Source organism: Scyliorhinus torazame, chromosome 11 (genome assembly GCF_047496885.1).
Source record: "Scyliorhinus torazame isolate Kashiwa2021f chromosome 11, sScyTor2.1, whole genome shotgun sequence".
In the NCBI taxonomy this organism is placed as follows: Eukaryota; Metazoa; Chordata; class Chondrichthyes; order Carcharhiniformes; family Scyliorhinidae; genus Scyliorhinus; species Scyliorhinus torazame.
In genome coordinates this window covers 60,236,672-60,250,963 of record NC_092717.1, presented here as the reverse complement: position 1 = coordinate 60,250,963, position 14,292 = coordinate 60,236,672, and the positions used below count along the sequence as shown (strand labels likewise).

The 14,292-nt window shown below is 46.8% G+C and overlaps 1 protein-coding gene across 1 annotated transcript in view; it reads right to left on the bottom strand.

Annotated features, from left to right (window-relative positions):
• itga9 (integrin, alpha 9) overlaps nucleotides 1–14,292 on the bottom strand; it is a 936,771-nt gene that overhangs the window by 705,781 nt on the left and 216,698 nt on the right. Inside the window, exon 10 of the mRNA XM_072467362.1 lies at nucleotides 14,121–14,226. Coding sequence (XP_072323463.1) covers nucleotides 14,121–14,226 — 106 coding nt within the window. The remainder of the gene's footprint in view (nucleotides 1–14,120; nucleotides 14,227–14,292) is intronic.

Genomic DNA, 14,292 nt, shown 5'->3' with positions numbered 1-14,292 from the left:
AACCCTGTATTCCGCATTCATATTTGTCCTTCCAAAATGGACAACCTCACACTTTTCAGGGTTAAACTCCATCTGCCACATCTCAGCCCAGCTCTGCATCCTATCTATGTCTCTTTGCAGCCGACAACAGCCCTCCTTACTATCCACAACTCCACCAATCTTCGTATCGTCTGCAAATTTACTGACCCACCCTTCAACTCCCTCATCCAAGTCATTAATGAAAATCACAAACAGCAGAGGACCCAGAACTGATCCCTGCGGTACGCCACTGGTAACTGGGATCCAGGCTGAATATTTGCCATCCACCACCACTCTCTGACTTCTATCGGTTAGCCAGTTCGTTATCCAACTGGCCAAATTTCCCACTATCCCATGCCTCCTTACTTTCTGCAGAAGCCTACCATGGGGAACCTTATCAAATGCCTTACTAAAATCCATGTACACTGCATCCACTGCTTTACCTTCATCCACATGCTTGGTCACCTCCTCAAATAATTCAATAAGATTTGTAAGGCAAGACCTACCCCTCACAAATCCGTGCTGACTATCCCTAATCAAGCAGTGTCTTTCCAGATGCTCAGAAATCCTATCCTTCAGTACCCTTTCCATTACTTTGCCTACCACCGAAGTAAGACTAACTGGCCTGTAATTCCCAGGGTTATCCCTAGTCCCTTTTTTGAACAGGGGCATGACATTCGCCACTCTCCAATCCCCTGGTACCACCCCTGTTGACAGTGGGGACGAAAAGATCATTGCCAACGGCTCTGCAATTTAATCTCTTGCTTCCCATAGAATCCTTGGATATATCCCGTCAGGCCCGGGGGACTTGTCTATCCTCAAGTTTTTCAAAATGCCCAACACATCTTCCTTCCTAACAAGTATTTCCTCGAGCTTACCAGTCTGTTTCACACTGTCCTCTCCAACAATATCGCCCCTCTCATTTGTAAATACAGAAGAAAAGTACTCGTTCAAGACCTCTCCTATCTCTTCAGACTCAATACACAATCTCCCGCTACTGTCCTTGATCGGACCTACCCTCGCTCTAGTCATTCTCATATTTCTCACATATGTGTAAAAGGCCTTGGGGTTTTCCTTGATCCTACCCGCCAAAGATTGTTCATGCCCTCTCTTAGCTCTCCTAATCCCTTTCTTCAGTTCCCTCCTGGCTATCTTGTATCCCTCCAATGCCCTGTCTGAACCTTGTTTCCTCAGCCTCACATAAGTCTCCTTTTTCCTCTTAACAAGACATTCAACCTCTCTTGTCAACCATGGTTCCCTCACTCGACCATCTCTTCCCTGCCTGACAGAGACATACATATCAAGGACAAGTTCCACATTTCACTTGTGTCCTTCCCTGACAGCCTATGTTCCCAACTTATGCACTTCAATTCTTGTCTGACAACATCGTATTTACCCTTCCCCCAATTGTAAACCTTGCCCTGTTGCACGCACCTATCCCTCTCCATTACTAAAGTGAAAGTCACAGAATTGTGGTCACTATCTCCAAAATGCTCCCCCACTAACAAATCTATCACTTGCCCTGGTTCATTACCAAGTACTAAATCCAATATTGCCCCTCCTCTGGTCGGACAATCTACATGCTGTGTTAGAAAAGCTTCCTGGACATACTGCACAAACACCACCCCATCCAAACTATTTGATCTAAAGAGTTTCTACTCAATGTTTGGGAAGTTAAAGTCACCCATGACTACTACCCTGTGACTTCTGCACCTTTCCAAAATCTGTTTCCCAATCTGTTCCTCCACATCTCTGCTACTATTGGGGGGCCTATAGAAAACTCCTAACAAGGTGATTGCTCCTTTCCGATTTCTGACTTCAACCCATACTACCTCATTAGGGTGATACTCCTCGAACTGCCTTTCTGCAGCTGTTATACTATCTCTAATTAACAATGCCACGCCCCCACCTCTTTTACCACCCTCCCTAATCTTATTGAAACATCTATAACCAGGGACCTCCAACAACCATTTCTGCCCCTCTTCTATCTAGACAAATATATGAATAGGGTGGGAATGGAAGGAAATGGACTCCGTAAGTGCAGACGGTTTTAGTTTAGGCAGGTACCATGGTCAGCGCAGACTTGGAGGGCCGAAGGGCCTGTTCCTGTCCTGTATTATTCACTGTTCTTGAATATTCAGTAGTCCAGAAAAAGGTGAATCAGGTGGGGTGAAATACAAAGAACACTGTGGGGTGTTTGGAGTTCAGAAACGTAAATGGACAGAGCATACATGGTCAACTGAGATTACAATGTACTTCTCAGCTAGTCCCTTTGGATCAAGAATGACTTGCTTTCACTCCTGTTCAATGGGATCTGCGATGGTTGATCCACCATATGTGAAGCAGGTGGTGCTTGAAGGGTCAGACAGATGAGGTGTTTGAAGATTTATGCACTCCCCAACCACCTCGACTTCACCTCTGCATGCTCGCAGCAAATCCTAATGTGCAGAAGGAGGCCATTCGGCCCATCGAGTCGGCACTGACCCTCTGAAAGAGCACCGTACCAAGGCCCACCCCCCGCAACCCCACCCAACCTGCACATCTTTGGACTGTGGGAGGAAACCGGAGCACCTGGAGGAAACCCACGCAGGCACAATGAGAACGTGCAAACTCCACACAGATAGTCACCCCCAAGGTCAGAATTGAAACTGGTTCCCTGGCACTGTGAGGCAGCAGTCCTAACCACTGGGCCACCATGCTGCCTTCTTGAATTAATGCTCTCCGTTTTGATCGGTCACAAGCCGGGAGTAACATAAGTCAGTGGAGATGTTTTATCTCTTCAAAGATGATTTGAGGACATCCGTAAAGCTGTCCCCCTCCCGTGGGTTTCCTGCCACAGCGACGTTCTGAGTACAATGGTTACTTGAAGGATCTGGCATCAGGCAAACGAACAACAGGTTCCATCCATTGGAGCTGTCTTTGAGTGATTTGAACCTCATAACTGCGCATGTTGACTTGGAAGACAACGCTATTGGACTGCCTTTCTCGTCACCAAATTTGGAGGATCTTGCGAAGGCACTGCTGGTGGCACCTCTGCAGTGTTTGAGATGCCCAAGTCTACAAAGCATATGGCAGTGTGGAGATTGCTGCTGCATGGTAAATGTGACCTCAGTGTGGAGTTTGAGGTGCTGGACGTGAGGTGCAGTTTTGTTGAATTCCTACATGGAATGTGGGTGTCGCAGGCTGCTTTTATTGCCCATCCCTAACTTCCCTTAAACTGAGCGGCTTGCTAGCCTGCTTCAGAGGGCATTTAAGAGTCAACCAATACCATGGATCCGGAGTCACATGTAGGCCAGACCAGCTGAGGGAATTGGTGAACCAGATGGGGTTTTTTACAACAATGGTCATTGTTAGACTTTTAATTCCAGATTTTTATTCAATTCAAATCTCACCATCTGCCATGGCAGGTTTCGAACCCTGGTCCCAAGAGCACTGGCCTGGGTCTCTGGATTATTAGTCCAGTGACAATACCACCACATCACCACCTCCCTAAGCCAGTGACAAGAGAGTTTTTGTGTTGACACAATCTTGTTTAACCACAATCTTGACTGAGATTGGGGCTTGTGCTGGTTCCATTGCTGAGGATCACAGTTTGCATGTCATCGTGGAGTAGGCGAAGGATGGTGACACATTTCTGAGGGTAGCCAAATTTGAGGAGGATACTCCACAGGCCTTTATGGTATAGTCTGAGGTATTTGTGCAATTGAATAACGCCATGTGCATCAGTTGATGCTGTTCTTTGTGTGTGTGTGTGGTGGTGGTGGGGGGGGGGGGGGGGGGGGGACTGAAGTGACATCACAGAAAAGCTGTGACATGAGTGGCTGGTTGGGAATCTACACTAAATTAAAAAAATTAAGCATTGATAACTAATGAAACATAATTACTTAATTATAATTTAGAGGGGTACCTAAGCCAGAGATCGGAGAGTACTATATTTAGCATTCACATTTATAGTAGAAATCTAGTGGTAGGAAACAGATAGTTAAGAGTAACTTTTTAAAAAAATTTAATTTAAACTTTTAACATTAATTTACTAATTAATTGACGCAATGTCAGTTAGAGGGGTGCAGTGCTCTGACTGTGAGATGTGGCAGGTCCGGGAGGCTTCCAGCGTCCCGGATGGCTTCATCTGCCGAAGGTGCACCCAACTGGAGCTCCTCACAGGCCACATGGTTCGGTTGGAGCAGCAATTGGATGCACTTAGGAGCATGCAGGTGGCGGAAAGCGTCATAGATAGCAGTTATATAAATGTGGTCACACCCAAGGTGCAGGCAGAGAAATGGGTGACCACAAGAAAGGGCAGGCAGTCAGTGCAGGATTCCCCTGTGGTTGTCCCCCTCTCGAACAGGTATACCCCTTTGGATACTGTCGGGGGGGATAGCCTATCAGGGAAAAACAGCAGCAGCCAGAGCAGTGACACCACGGCTGGCTCTGATGTTCAGAAGGGAGAGTCAAAGCGCAGAAGAGCAATAGTAATAGGGGACTCTATAGTCAGGGGCACAGATAGGCGCTTCTGTGGACGTGAAAGAGATTCCAGGATGATATGTTGCCTCCCTGGTGCCAGGGTCCAGGACGTCTCCGAACGGGTAGAGGGCATCCTGAAGGGGGAGGGCAAACAGGCAGAAGTCATTGTACATATTGGTACTAACGACATGGGCAGGATGGGGCATGAGGTCCTGCAGCAGGAGTTCAGGGAGCTAGGCAGAAAGTTAAAAGACAGGACCTCTAGGGTTGTAATTTCGGGATTACTCCCTGTGCCACATGCCAGTGAGGCTAGAAATAGGAAGATAGAGCAGATAAACACATGGCTAAACAGCTGGTGTAGGAGGGAGGGTTTCCGTTATCTGGACCACTGGGAGCTCTTCCGGGGCAGGTGTGACCTATATAAGGAGGACGGGTTGCATCTAAACTGGAGAGGCATAAATATCCTGGCCGCGAGGTTTGCTAGTGTCACACGGGAGGGTTTAAACTAGTATGGCAGGGGGGTGGGCACGGGAGCAATAGGTCAGAAGGTGAGAGCATTGAGGGAGAACTAGGGAATAGGGACAGTGGGGCTCTGAGGCAGAGCAGACAGGGAGAAGTTGCTGAACACAGCGGGTCTGGTGGCCTGAAGTGCATATGTTTTAATGCAAGAAGTATTACGGGTAAGGCAGATGAACTTAGAGCTTGGATTAGTACTTGGAACTATGATGTTGTTGCCATTACAGAGACCTGGTTGAGGGAAGGGCAGGATTGGCAGCTAAACGTTCCAGGATTTAGATGTTTCAGGCGGGATAGGGGGGGAATGTAAAAGGGGTGGCGGAGTTGCGCTACTGGTTAGGGAGGATATCACAGCTGTACTACAGGAGGACACCTCAGAGGGCAATGAGGCTATATGGGTAGTGATTAGAAATAAGAAGGGTGCAGTCACAATGTTGGGGGTTTACTACCGGCCTCCCAACAGCCAGCAGGAGATAGAGGAGCAGATAGGTAGGCAGATTTTGGAAAAGAGTAAAAACAACAGGGTTGTGGTGATGGGAGACTTCAACTTCCCCAATATTGACTGGGACTCACTTAGTGCCAGGGGCTTAAACCGGGCAGAGTTTGTAAGGAGCATCCAAGAGGGCTTCTTAAAACAATATGTAGACAGTCCAACAAGGAAGGGGCGGTACTGGACCTGGTATTGGGGAATGAGCCCGGCCAGGTGGTAGAAGTTTCAGTAGGGGAGCATTTTGGGATCAGTGACCACAATTCAGTAAGTTTTAAAGTGCTGGTGGACAAGGATAAGAGTGGTCCTAGGGTGAATGTGCTAAATTGGGGGAAGGCTAATTATAACAATATTAGGCTGGAACTGAAGAACCTAGGTTGGGGGCGGATGTTTGAGGGCAAATCAACATCTGACATGTGGGAGGCTTTCAAGTATCAGTTGAAAGAATTCAGGACCGGCATGTTCCTGCGAGGAAGAAGGATAAATACGTCAATTTTCGGGAACCTTGGATAACGAGAGATATTGTAGGCCTCGTCAAAAAGAAAGAGACATTTGTCAGGACTAAAAGGCTGGGAACAGACGAAGCCTGTGTGGAATATAAGGAAAGTAGGAAGGAACTTAAGCACGGAGTCAGGAGGGCTAGAAGGGGTCACGAAAAGTCATTGGCAAATAGGGTTAAGGAAAATCCCAAGGCTTTTTACACGTACATAAAAAGCAAGAGGATAGCCAGGGAAAGGGTTGGTCCACTGAAGGATAGGCAAGGGAATCTATGTGTGGAGCCAGAGGAAATGGGCGAGGTACTAAATGAATACTTTGCATCAGTATTCACCAAAGAGAAGGAATTGGTAGATGTTGAGTCTGGAGAAGGGGGTGCAGATAGCCTGGATCACATTGAGATCCAAAAAGACGAGGTGTTGGGCGTCTTAAAAAATATTAAGGTAGATAAGTCCCCAGGGCCTGATGGGATCTACCCCAGAATACTGAAGGAGGCTGGAGAGGAAATTGTTGAGGCCTTGACAGAAATCTTTGAATCCTCACTGCCTTCAGGTGATGTCCCGGAGGACTGGAGAATAGCCAATGTTGTTCCTCTGTTTAAGAAGGGTAGCAAGGATAATCCAGGGAACTACAGGCCGGTGAGCCTTACTTCAGTGGTAGGGAAATTACTGGAGAGAATTCTTCGAGACAGGATCTACTCCCATTTGGAAGCAAATGGACGTATTAGTTAGAGGTAGCATGGTTTTGTGAATTGGAGGTCGTGTCTCACTAACTTGATAGAGTTTTTCGAGGAGGTCACAAAGATGATTGATGCCAGTAGGGCAGTGGATGTTGTCTATATGGACTTCAGTAAGGCCTTTGACAAGGTCCCTCATGGTAGACTAGTACAAAAGGTGAAGTCACACAGGATCAGGGGTGAGTTGGCAAGGTGGATACAGAACTGGCTAGGTCATAGAAGGCAGAGAGTAGCAATGGAAGGATGCTTTTCTAATTGGAGGGCTGTGACCAGTGATGTTCCGCAGGGATCAGTGCTGGGATCTTTGCTGTTTGTAGTATATATAAATGATTTGGAGGAAAATGTAACTGGTCTGATTAGTAAGTTTGCAGACGACACAGAGGTTAGTGGAATTGCAGATAGCGATGAGGATGTCAGAGGATACAGCAGGATTTAGATTGTTTGGAGACTTGGGCGGAGAGATGGCAGATGGAGTTTAATCCAGACAAATGTGAGGTAATGCATTTTGGAAGGTCTAATGCAGGTAAGGAATATACAGTGAATGGTAGAACCCTCAAGAGTATTGTAAGTCAGAGAGATCTAGGAGTACAGGTCCACAGGTCACTGAAAGGGGCAACACAGGTGGAGAAGGTAGTCAAGAAGGCATACGGCATGCTTGCCTTCATTGGCCGGGGCATTGAGTATAAGAATTGGCAAGTCATGTTGCAGCTGTATAGAACCTTAGTTAGGCCACACTTGGAGTACAGTGTTCAATTCAGGTCGCCACACTACCAGAAGGATGTGGAGGCTTTAGAGAGGGTGCAGAAGAGATTTACCAGAATGTTGCCTGGTATGGAGGGCGTTAGCTATGAGGAGCGGTTGAATAAACTCGGTTTGTTCTCACTGGAACGACGGAGGTTGAGGGGCGACCTGATAGAGGTCTACAAAATTATGAGGGGCATAGACAGAGTGGATAGTCAGAGGCTTTTCCCCAGGGTAGAGGGGTCAATTACTAGGGGGCATAGGTTTAAGGTGAGAGGGGCAAGGTTTAGAGTAGATGTACGAGGCAAGTTTTTTACACAGAGGGTAATGGGTACCTGGAACTCGCTACCGGAGGAGGTGGTGGAAGCAGGGACGATAGTGACATTTAAGGGGCATTTTGACAAATACATGAATAGGATGGGAATAGAGGGATACGGACCCAGGAAGTGTAGAAGATTGTAGTTTAGTCGGGCAGCATGGTCGGCACGGGCTTGGAGGGCCGAAGGGCCTGTTCCTGTGCTGTACATTTCTTTGTTCTTTGTTCTTTGTATGCACTCTTCTTGAATTTGCTGCACAGTGAAGATCATTGTGAAATTCGCACTGCGCTCTAGAAGCAATTCTTCAATCACGAGGAGGAAGCGGTTGAGTAGCAGCCTTGGAATGATCTTCCCTGTGGCAGAGACTCCACAATTGGTCATGTCTTCCCTCTTGAATATAGTCGTGATCATAGTACCTCTGAGATCCCCCAGCATGCATCCTTATTCCCGTATGAGGGATATGAGATTGTGCGGCCATGCCAGGGGTGTATCTCCACTATGTTTCAAAATTCCAGCAGGAATTCCATCTGTTCCGAGGGCTTCGATGGTTTTCAGCTGTCGAATGGATTTTTCAACTTCGCTCCAGACCAGGATAGCTCCAAGTCTAGGCAGGATGGGGTATTGAGGAATGCAGCTGCGGGGTGTTGGAAGACAGAGTCTTGGTTGAGGAGTTCTTCAAAATGTTTTCTTCAGCGTGCACTGACTACCTAACTGTCCCTGATGAGCTCCACTCCATGCTTGGCTTTCAGTGTGGTGTGCCCTTGAATGCTCGGGTCATAGATCATCTCAGTGAGTAGTGAAGAAGCCGTGCATGCTGTTGGTATTTCTGAGTTGTTGGATCTCCAGTGCTTTTTCTATCCACCATTTGTCCTTTATGCCACAGCTTTTAATCTGTGCTGCTGCCTTCAGCCACCAGCAGGACAACTGGTTTACTTATAAGGTGTTGTGAAGTTTCCAGTCTTGCACTCACACTCAATTAGTGTCTGTATCTCATGGTCATTTTTATTGAACCAGCGACTATGTTTCCTTGTAGAGAGACCACATCTCTTCACCGCTGCTTGTTGTGGTGGACTTTAAGGTCAGCCAGTCACTATGGGCACACAGTACCTCCTGGTGGCAGAAGGTTAAGAAGCTGTCAGTGAGGCACTGACTTAGAAGGACTGCCTATGTGGGATCTTGTTATGACTAGCACCACTTAAAGCCAGCCTGCACTTCTTAAAGGGGAGGTACACTGTGACAGGAGACATTGCTGGCAGTCGTGTGACCCGGTAAACACTGGAGAATGGTACATCATGGCAGTGAGTGGGCTCTGAAATGTTCAGCTGGAGGCCTTCGTGGAGGATGTGAAAAGTAGGAGATGTCCTACCCGCCTCACACATTTCTCAACTCACCACACTACCATCACAACAGCGACCAACAATCAGGGCACGTACCCAACCTTTAGACTTCACCTCACTCTCACACAGTTATCACTGCTGTAAGTTTCAAACTCACATCTCAAGGTTTGCAAACACTGTCAGCTGTTCTACAAAAACAGCCACATCACCCAAATAGATTTCACAAAATTCAGAGGCATGCTTCCCTCTCTTGTGCAGAACAAAGGGGTGCATAACTGGAGCCAACAGGGAGGGGAACATGAATTTGTGCACACACAGTGCTGTCCATTATCAAAACACCCATAGCTCAGCCCATGGCAGCAGCAGGCTGAAACCATCTTCAGACCTAATCCCCCTCACATCCCACTTCCCCCTTCATCTCGTACTCTCTTCTGATTTACAAGTTGCAGATGATGAAAGCATAATCTACAGAAGAATGCTAATGGGGACCCACAATGAAATACTTGGGAATATGGAATAGTTCAACACCGATTGGCATGGCACTGTGTCTAGAACTTCCCAAAGTGAAAGTGGTGGCCAACAACCTTCACACATCTATGGACCCAACCACAGTACAACATCTAAAGGCTGATGTCACAGCTTCACTCGAGCATAGGCAGAAGTCACCAACATCTGAGTTCTGCCATACAAGGTTAGCCTGCTCACCATGGCTTAGAGCTTGCAGGATGTCACCGCTGCCTAGGAATCTGTCCTCCGGCATTTTACTAGGATTACTGCTTCCCCGAATGATACGGGCGTGAAGGAGCACAAACCTGCTGTCCTCTCTCAACAAGACCCTCTCCATCCCTTTCACTCTACCAGTGCCCGTCAAACAGCCAGCCCAGACTGCTGCCACCCTTGCCAAGACACCAAGACTGAAGCTGTCCCTACAAGTTCCAGAACTGCTCGTCGTCATCCTGCAAAGCCATCTACGGTGTCCGCAGTGGAAGTCATCAGTCTTCCACCAGCCATGCTGCAGCACCTGCATGGGGTACTAGGATAGGCAAAAGCACATAGAAAACATGCACTAATAGAATGCGCGACTGGGGAGATTAGCCCACTTGTGTATGTAATATGCCATGATTTCAGTTATACATTTGGTCTAAAATGTTTATTTTTTACATTTTGGCCAAGAAAACACAGTGACAGTGGGGGAAGAGAAGGTGTGGGACAGTTGGAGGATGGGGAATTGGGCTAGTGGTTAGGGTTTCACTAACAGGTCTGGCAGAAAGGAAATGTCTAGATTTTGTCCTCCCTTCATCCTCCTAATGCTCCTGATCAGCTCAGTGAAACAATGACAAAACCTGTCCCCTCATGGTGGCAAGGTTATACAGCATACCGCAAACACCATGAATGTTAACCCCCACTCTGCCAAATACTGCACAGCCCTTCCAGAGCAGACCATTACGTCAACCTGTCAATGATCTTTGCTGTTATATTTCATCAGTCTGCGTGGCTTTTATGAAATGAAAATGAAATTAAATGAAAAATGAAAATCGCTTATTGTCACGAGTAGGCTTCAATGAAGTTACTGTGAAAAGCTGTTACCTAGTCGCCACATTCCGGCGCCTGTTCGGGGAGACCGGTACGGGAATTGAACCATGCTGCTGGCCTTCCTTGGTCTGCTTTAAAAGCCAGCGATTTAGCCCAGTGAGCTAAACCAGCCCAAACCAAACATATTTTAGTATATGTATATTGCATATGTGGGTGGGGGCTACACACTGGAGTCATTGGCCATGTTGTGGCGAAGACCGGAGACCACGTGACCACCATGACCAAGGTTTTGGCAAATCTCGGAGGTCACTTGACTCCCCGGCCAATAAGGAGAAACCCGTATAATTTCAGCTGTCGAGGGGCCTTTAAAACCCACAGAATACCAAAATTTACCAAAATTCACTAGACTCTGGGGTGGTCCCGGCGGATTGGAAATTAGCAAACGTGACACCACTGTTTAAAAAAGGAGGTAGGCAGAAAGCGGGTAATTATAGGCCAGTGAGCTTAACTTCGGTAGTAGGGAAGATGCTGGAATCTATCATCAAGGAAGAAATAGCGAGGCATCTGGATGGAAATTGTCCCATTGGGCAGACGCAGCATGGGTTCATAAAGGGCAGGTCGTGCCTAACTAATTTAGTGGAATTTTTTGAGGACATTAACAGTGCGGTAGATAACGGGGAGCCAATGGATGTGGTATATCTGGATTTCCAGAAAGCCTTTGACAAGGTGCCACACAAAAGGTTGTTGCATAAGATAAAGATGCATGGCATTAAGGGGAAAGTAGTAGCATGGATAGAGGATTGGTTAATTAATAGAAAGCAAAGAGTGGGGATTAATGGGTGTTTCTCTGGTTGGCAATCAGTAGCTAGTGGTGTCCCTCAGGGATCAGTGTTGGGCCCACAACTGTTCACAATTTACATAGATGATTTGGAGTTGGGGACCAAGGGCAATGTGTCCAAGTTTGCAGACGACACTAAGATAAGTGGTAAAGCAAAAAGTGCAGAGGATACTGGAAGTCTGCAGAGGGATTTGGATAGGCTAAGTGAATGGGCTAGGGTCTGGCAGATGGAATACAATGTTGACAAATGTGAGGTTATCCATTTTGGTAGGAATAACAGCAAAAGGGATTATTATTTAAATGATAAAATATTAAAAAATGCTGCTGTGCAGAGAGACCTGGGTGTGCTAGTGCATGAGTCGCAGAAAGTTGGTTTTCAGGTGCAACAGGTGATTAAGAAGGCAAATGGAATTTTGTCCTTCATTGCTAGAGGGATGGAGTTTAAGACTAGGGAGGTTCTGCTGCAATTGTATAAGGTGTTAGTGAGGCCACACCTGGAATATTGTGTTCAGTTTTGGTCTCCTTACTTGAGAAAGGACGTACTGGCACTGGAGTGTGTGCAGAGGAGATTCACTAGGTTAATCCCAGAGCTGAAGGGGTTGGATTATGAGGAGAGGTTGAGTAGACTGGGACTGTACTCGTTGGAATTTAGAAGGATGAGGTGGGATCTTATAGAAATATATAAGATTATGAAGGGAATAGATAGGATAGATGCGCGCAGGTTGTTTCCACTGGCGGGTGAAAGCAGAACTAGGGGGCATAGCCTCAAAATAAGGGGAAGTAGATTTAGGACTGAGTTTAGGAGGAACTTCTTCACCCAAAGGGTTGTGAATCTATGGAATTCCTTGCCCAGTGAAGCAGTAGAGGCTCCTTCATTAAATGTTTTTAAGATAAAGATAGATAGTTTTTTGAAGAATAAAGGGATTAAGGGTTATAGTGTTCGGGCCGGAAAGTGGAGCTGAGTCCACAAAAGATCAGCCAAGATCCCATTGAATGGTGGAGCAGGCTCGACGGGCCAGATGGCCTACTCCTGCTCCTAGTTCTTATGTTCTTATGTTATGTTCTAATAGGTCTGGACAGGAAGAGGAGCTGGATTCGTTGACCGGTAATGTAATGTGTATAAATAGTTTTCGCCTGTAAATAAACCATTGCTGCTTCTTATGCACGAGTGGTCGCCTGGAGTTCCGTTGCTACGTTGGTGATGAAAGGAAAAAGAATCAACGCTCCGATTACAGGGACGAGTGCGGTAGGCCATTCCAGTCTGATTCCAAGCTATTTCCAGCTCAGAGCAGAAGGAGGGCCAACATGCCACTGTTTGGTAAACTTGAGCCTTTCAATGCAGATTAAAATGACTGGATGCAATATGTGGAATGTATGCACTGCTTGTCAGAGCGAATGGCATCGAAAGGAAATAAAAGCATTATTTTGCTCACAGCTTGTGGCACCCAGACTTAACGTATAATAACTTGACCTATCCTGAGGCCCCGAGTCAAAATCATTTAACGATCTTGTGGATTTGGTTAGAGATCACTTTCACCCAAAGCCTTCTATCATTCTTCAGTGGTATAAATTTAATTCAACAGGGAGGGCTCCAGGAGAGTCTGTTGCGGCTTTCATGGCAAGATTAAGAAAGATGGCAGAATATTGTGATTTTGAGTAGTACCTAAACAATATGTTAAGGGACAGGCTGGTGTGAAGGTAAATAACGCGGTTGTTCAAATGAAGTTGCTGGCGGAATCAGAGCTGGGCTTAAAGAGGGCGATGGAAATAGCCTTGTCTATGGAGGAGGGCGGAAAAGGTGCTCAGGAATTGCAAAGCATGCCTGGGGGAAAGGTCCATCAGTTAGGGCAGGCAGCAGCACCAGGAGCGATGGTTATGGTGCAAATAGGGGAAGGTTGACCAGCGGATGAAACTGGGGCTGGGGTTGCCGCTTTGATCAGACAACAAACTTCAAGAAGTGCTTCAGGTGCAAGGGAAACCACTCCCCAGAGAGGTGCAGGTTCTGGGATGCCAGTGCCAGGATGTCCAGGTAACACTACGAGGGTGCAAGGCTGGCAGCGCCAAGGTGCCCATCATGCACCCAGGTGACATAATGCTCCATACCAGGGATCGGACCTGGGGGTGCCCTGCCCTTTTGAGTTGGGGTGTGGGGGTTCGATTATCCCTTATTAGTGAATTGGGGTGTCCAGCGGCCACGATGGGGGTTTCAGAGATCTTCGATCTCTTCCTGCGCTGGTGAGCGAAGCTCATTGGCGTAGCAAATGGAACTAAATGCGGCCTCGGCGGGGCATTCCTCGCCAACGCCCAGAAGTGAAGTTGAGTCCTGTTTAATAGCGGGGTAGCTCTCGACGCTGCAAGTCGGGAAACACTCAGCTAAACGCACTCAACACAGGACTCTGTATCATTTCCGTTAAATCGCGCCATTACTGACACTAAATAAACTCCGTAGTAAATCCTGCAGCACCAAGACTTGTAAGCAATGGTTTAATACTATTTTAAAATTAGAACACAATGAAGATGGTGAATAAAGGGAGCAGGCAAAGAGCTGGTAAAATGATTTTACAAAATAAGATGATAATTAATACACTTTGATAAGCTTTAGTAATGTTGATTTATGAATGTATCAGGAAGCACTGACCTGGAAACCCATCATCATCAATGTCACCCAGAGATCCAATGCTATCTCCAAAGTGAGCATTGTACACGCCATCACCCTGTAAAAGCTGCTGTTCTTCCAGTGCTGCCTGCAAACAGGAAATTAGGAATGTTGAGAAAAACTTGTACTCTGTCCTGAACATCTAGAACTGTGT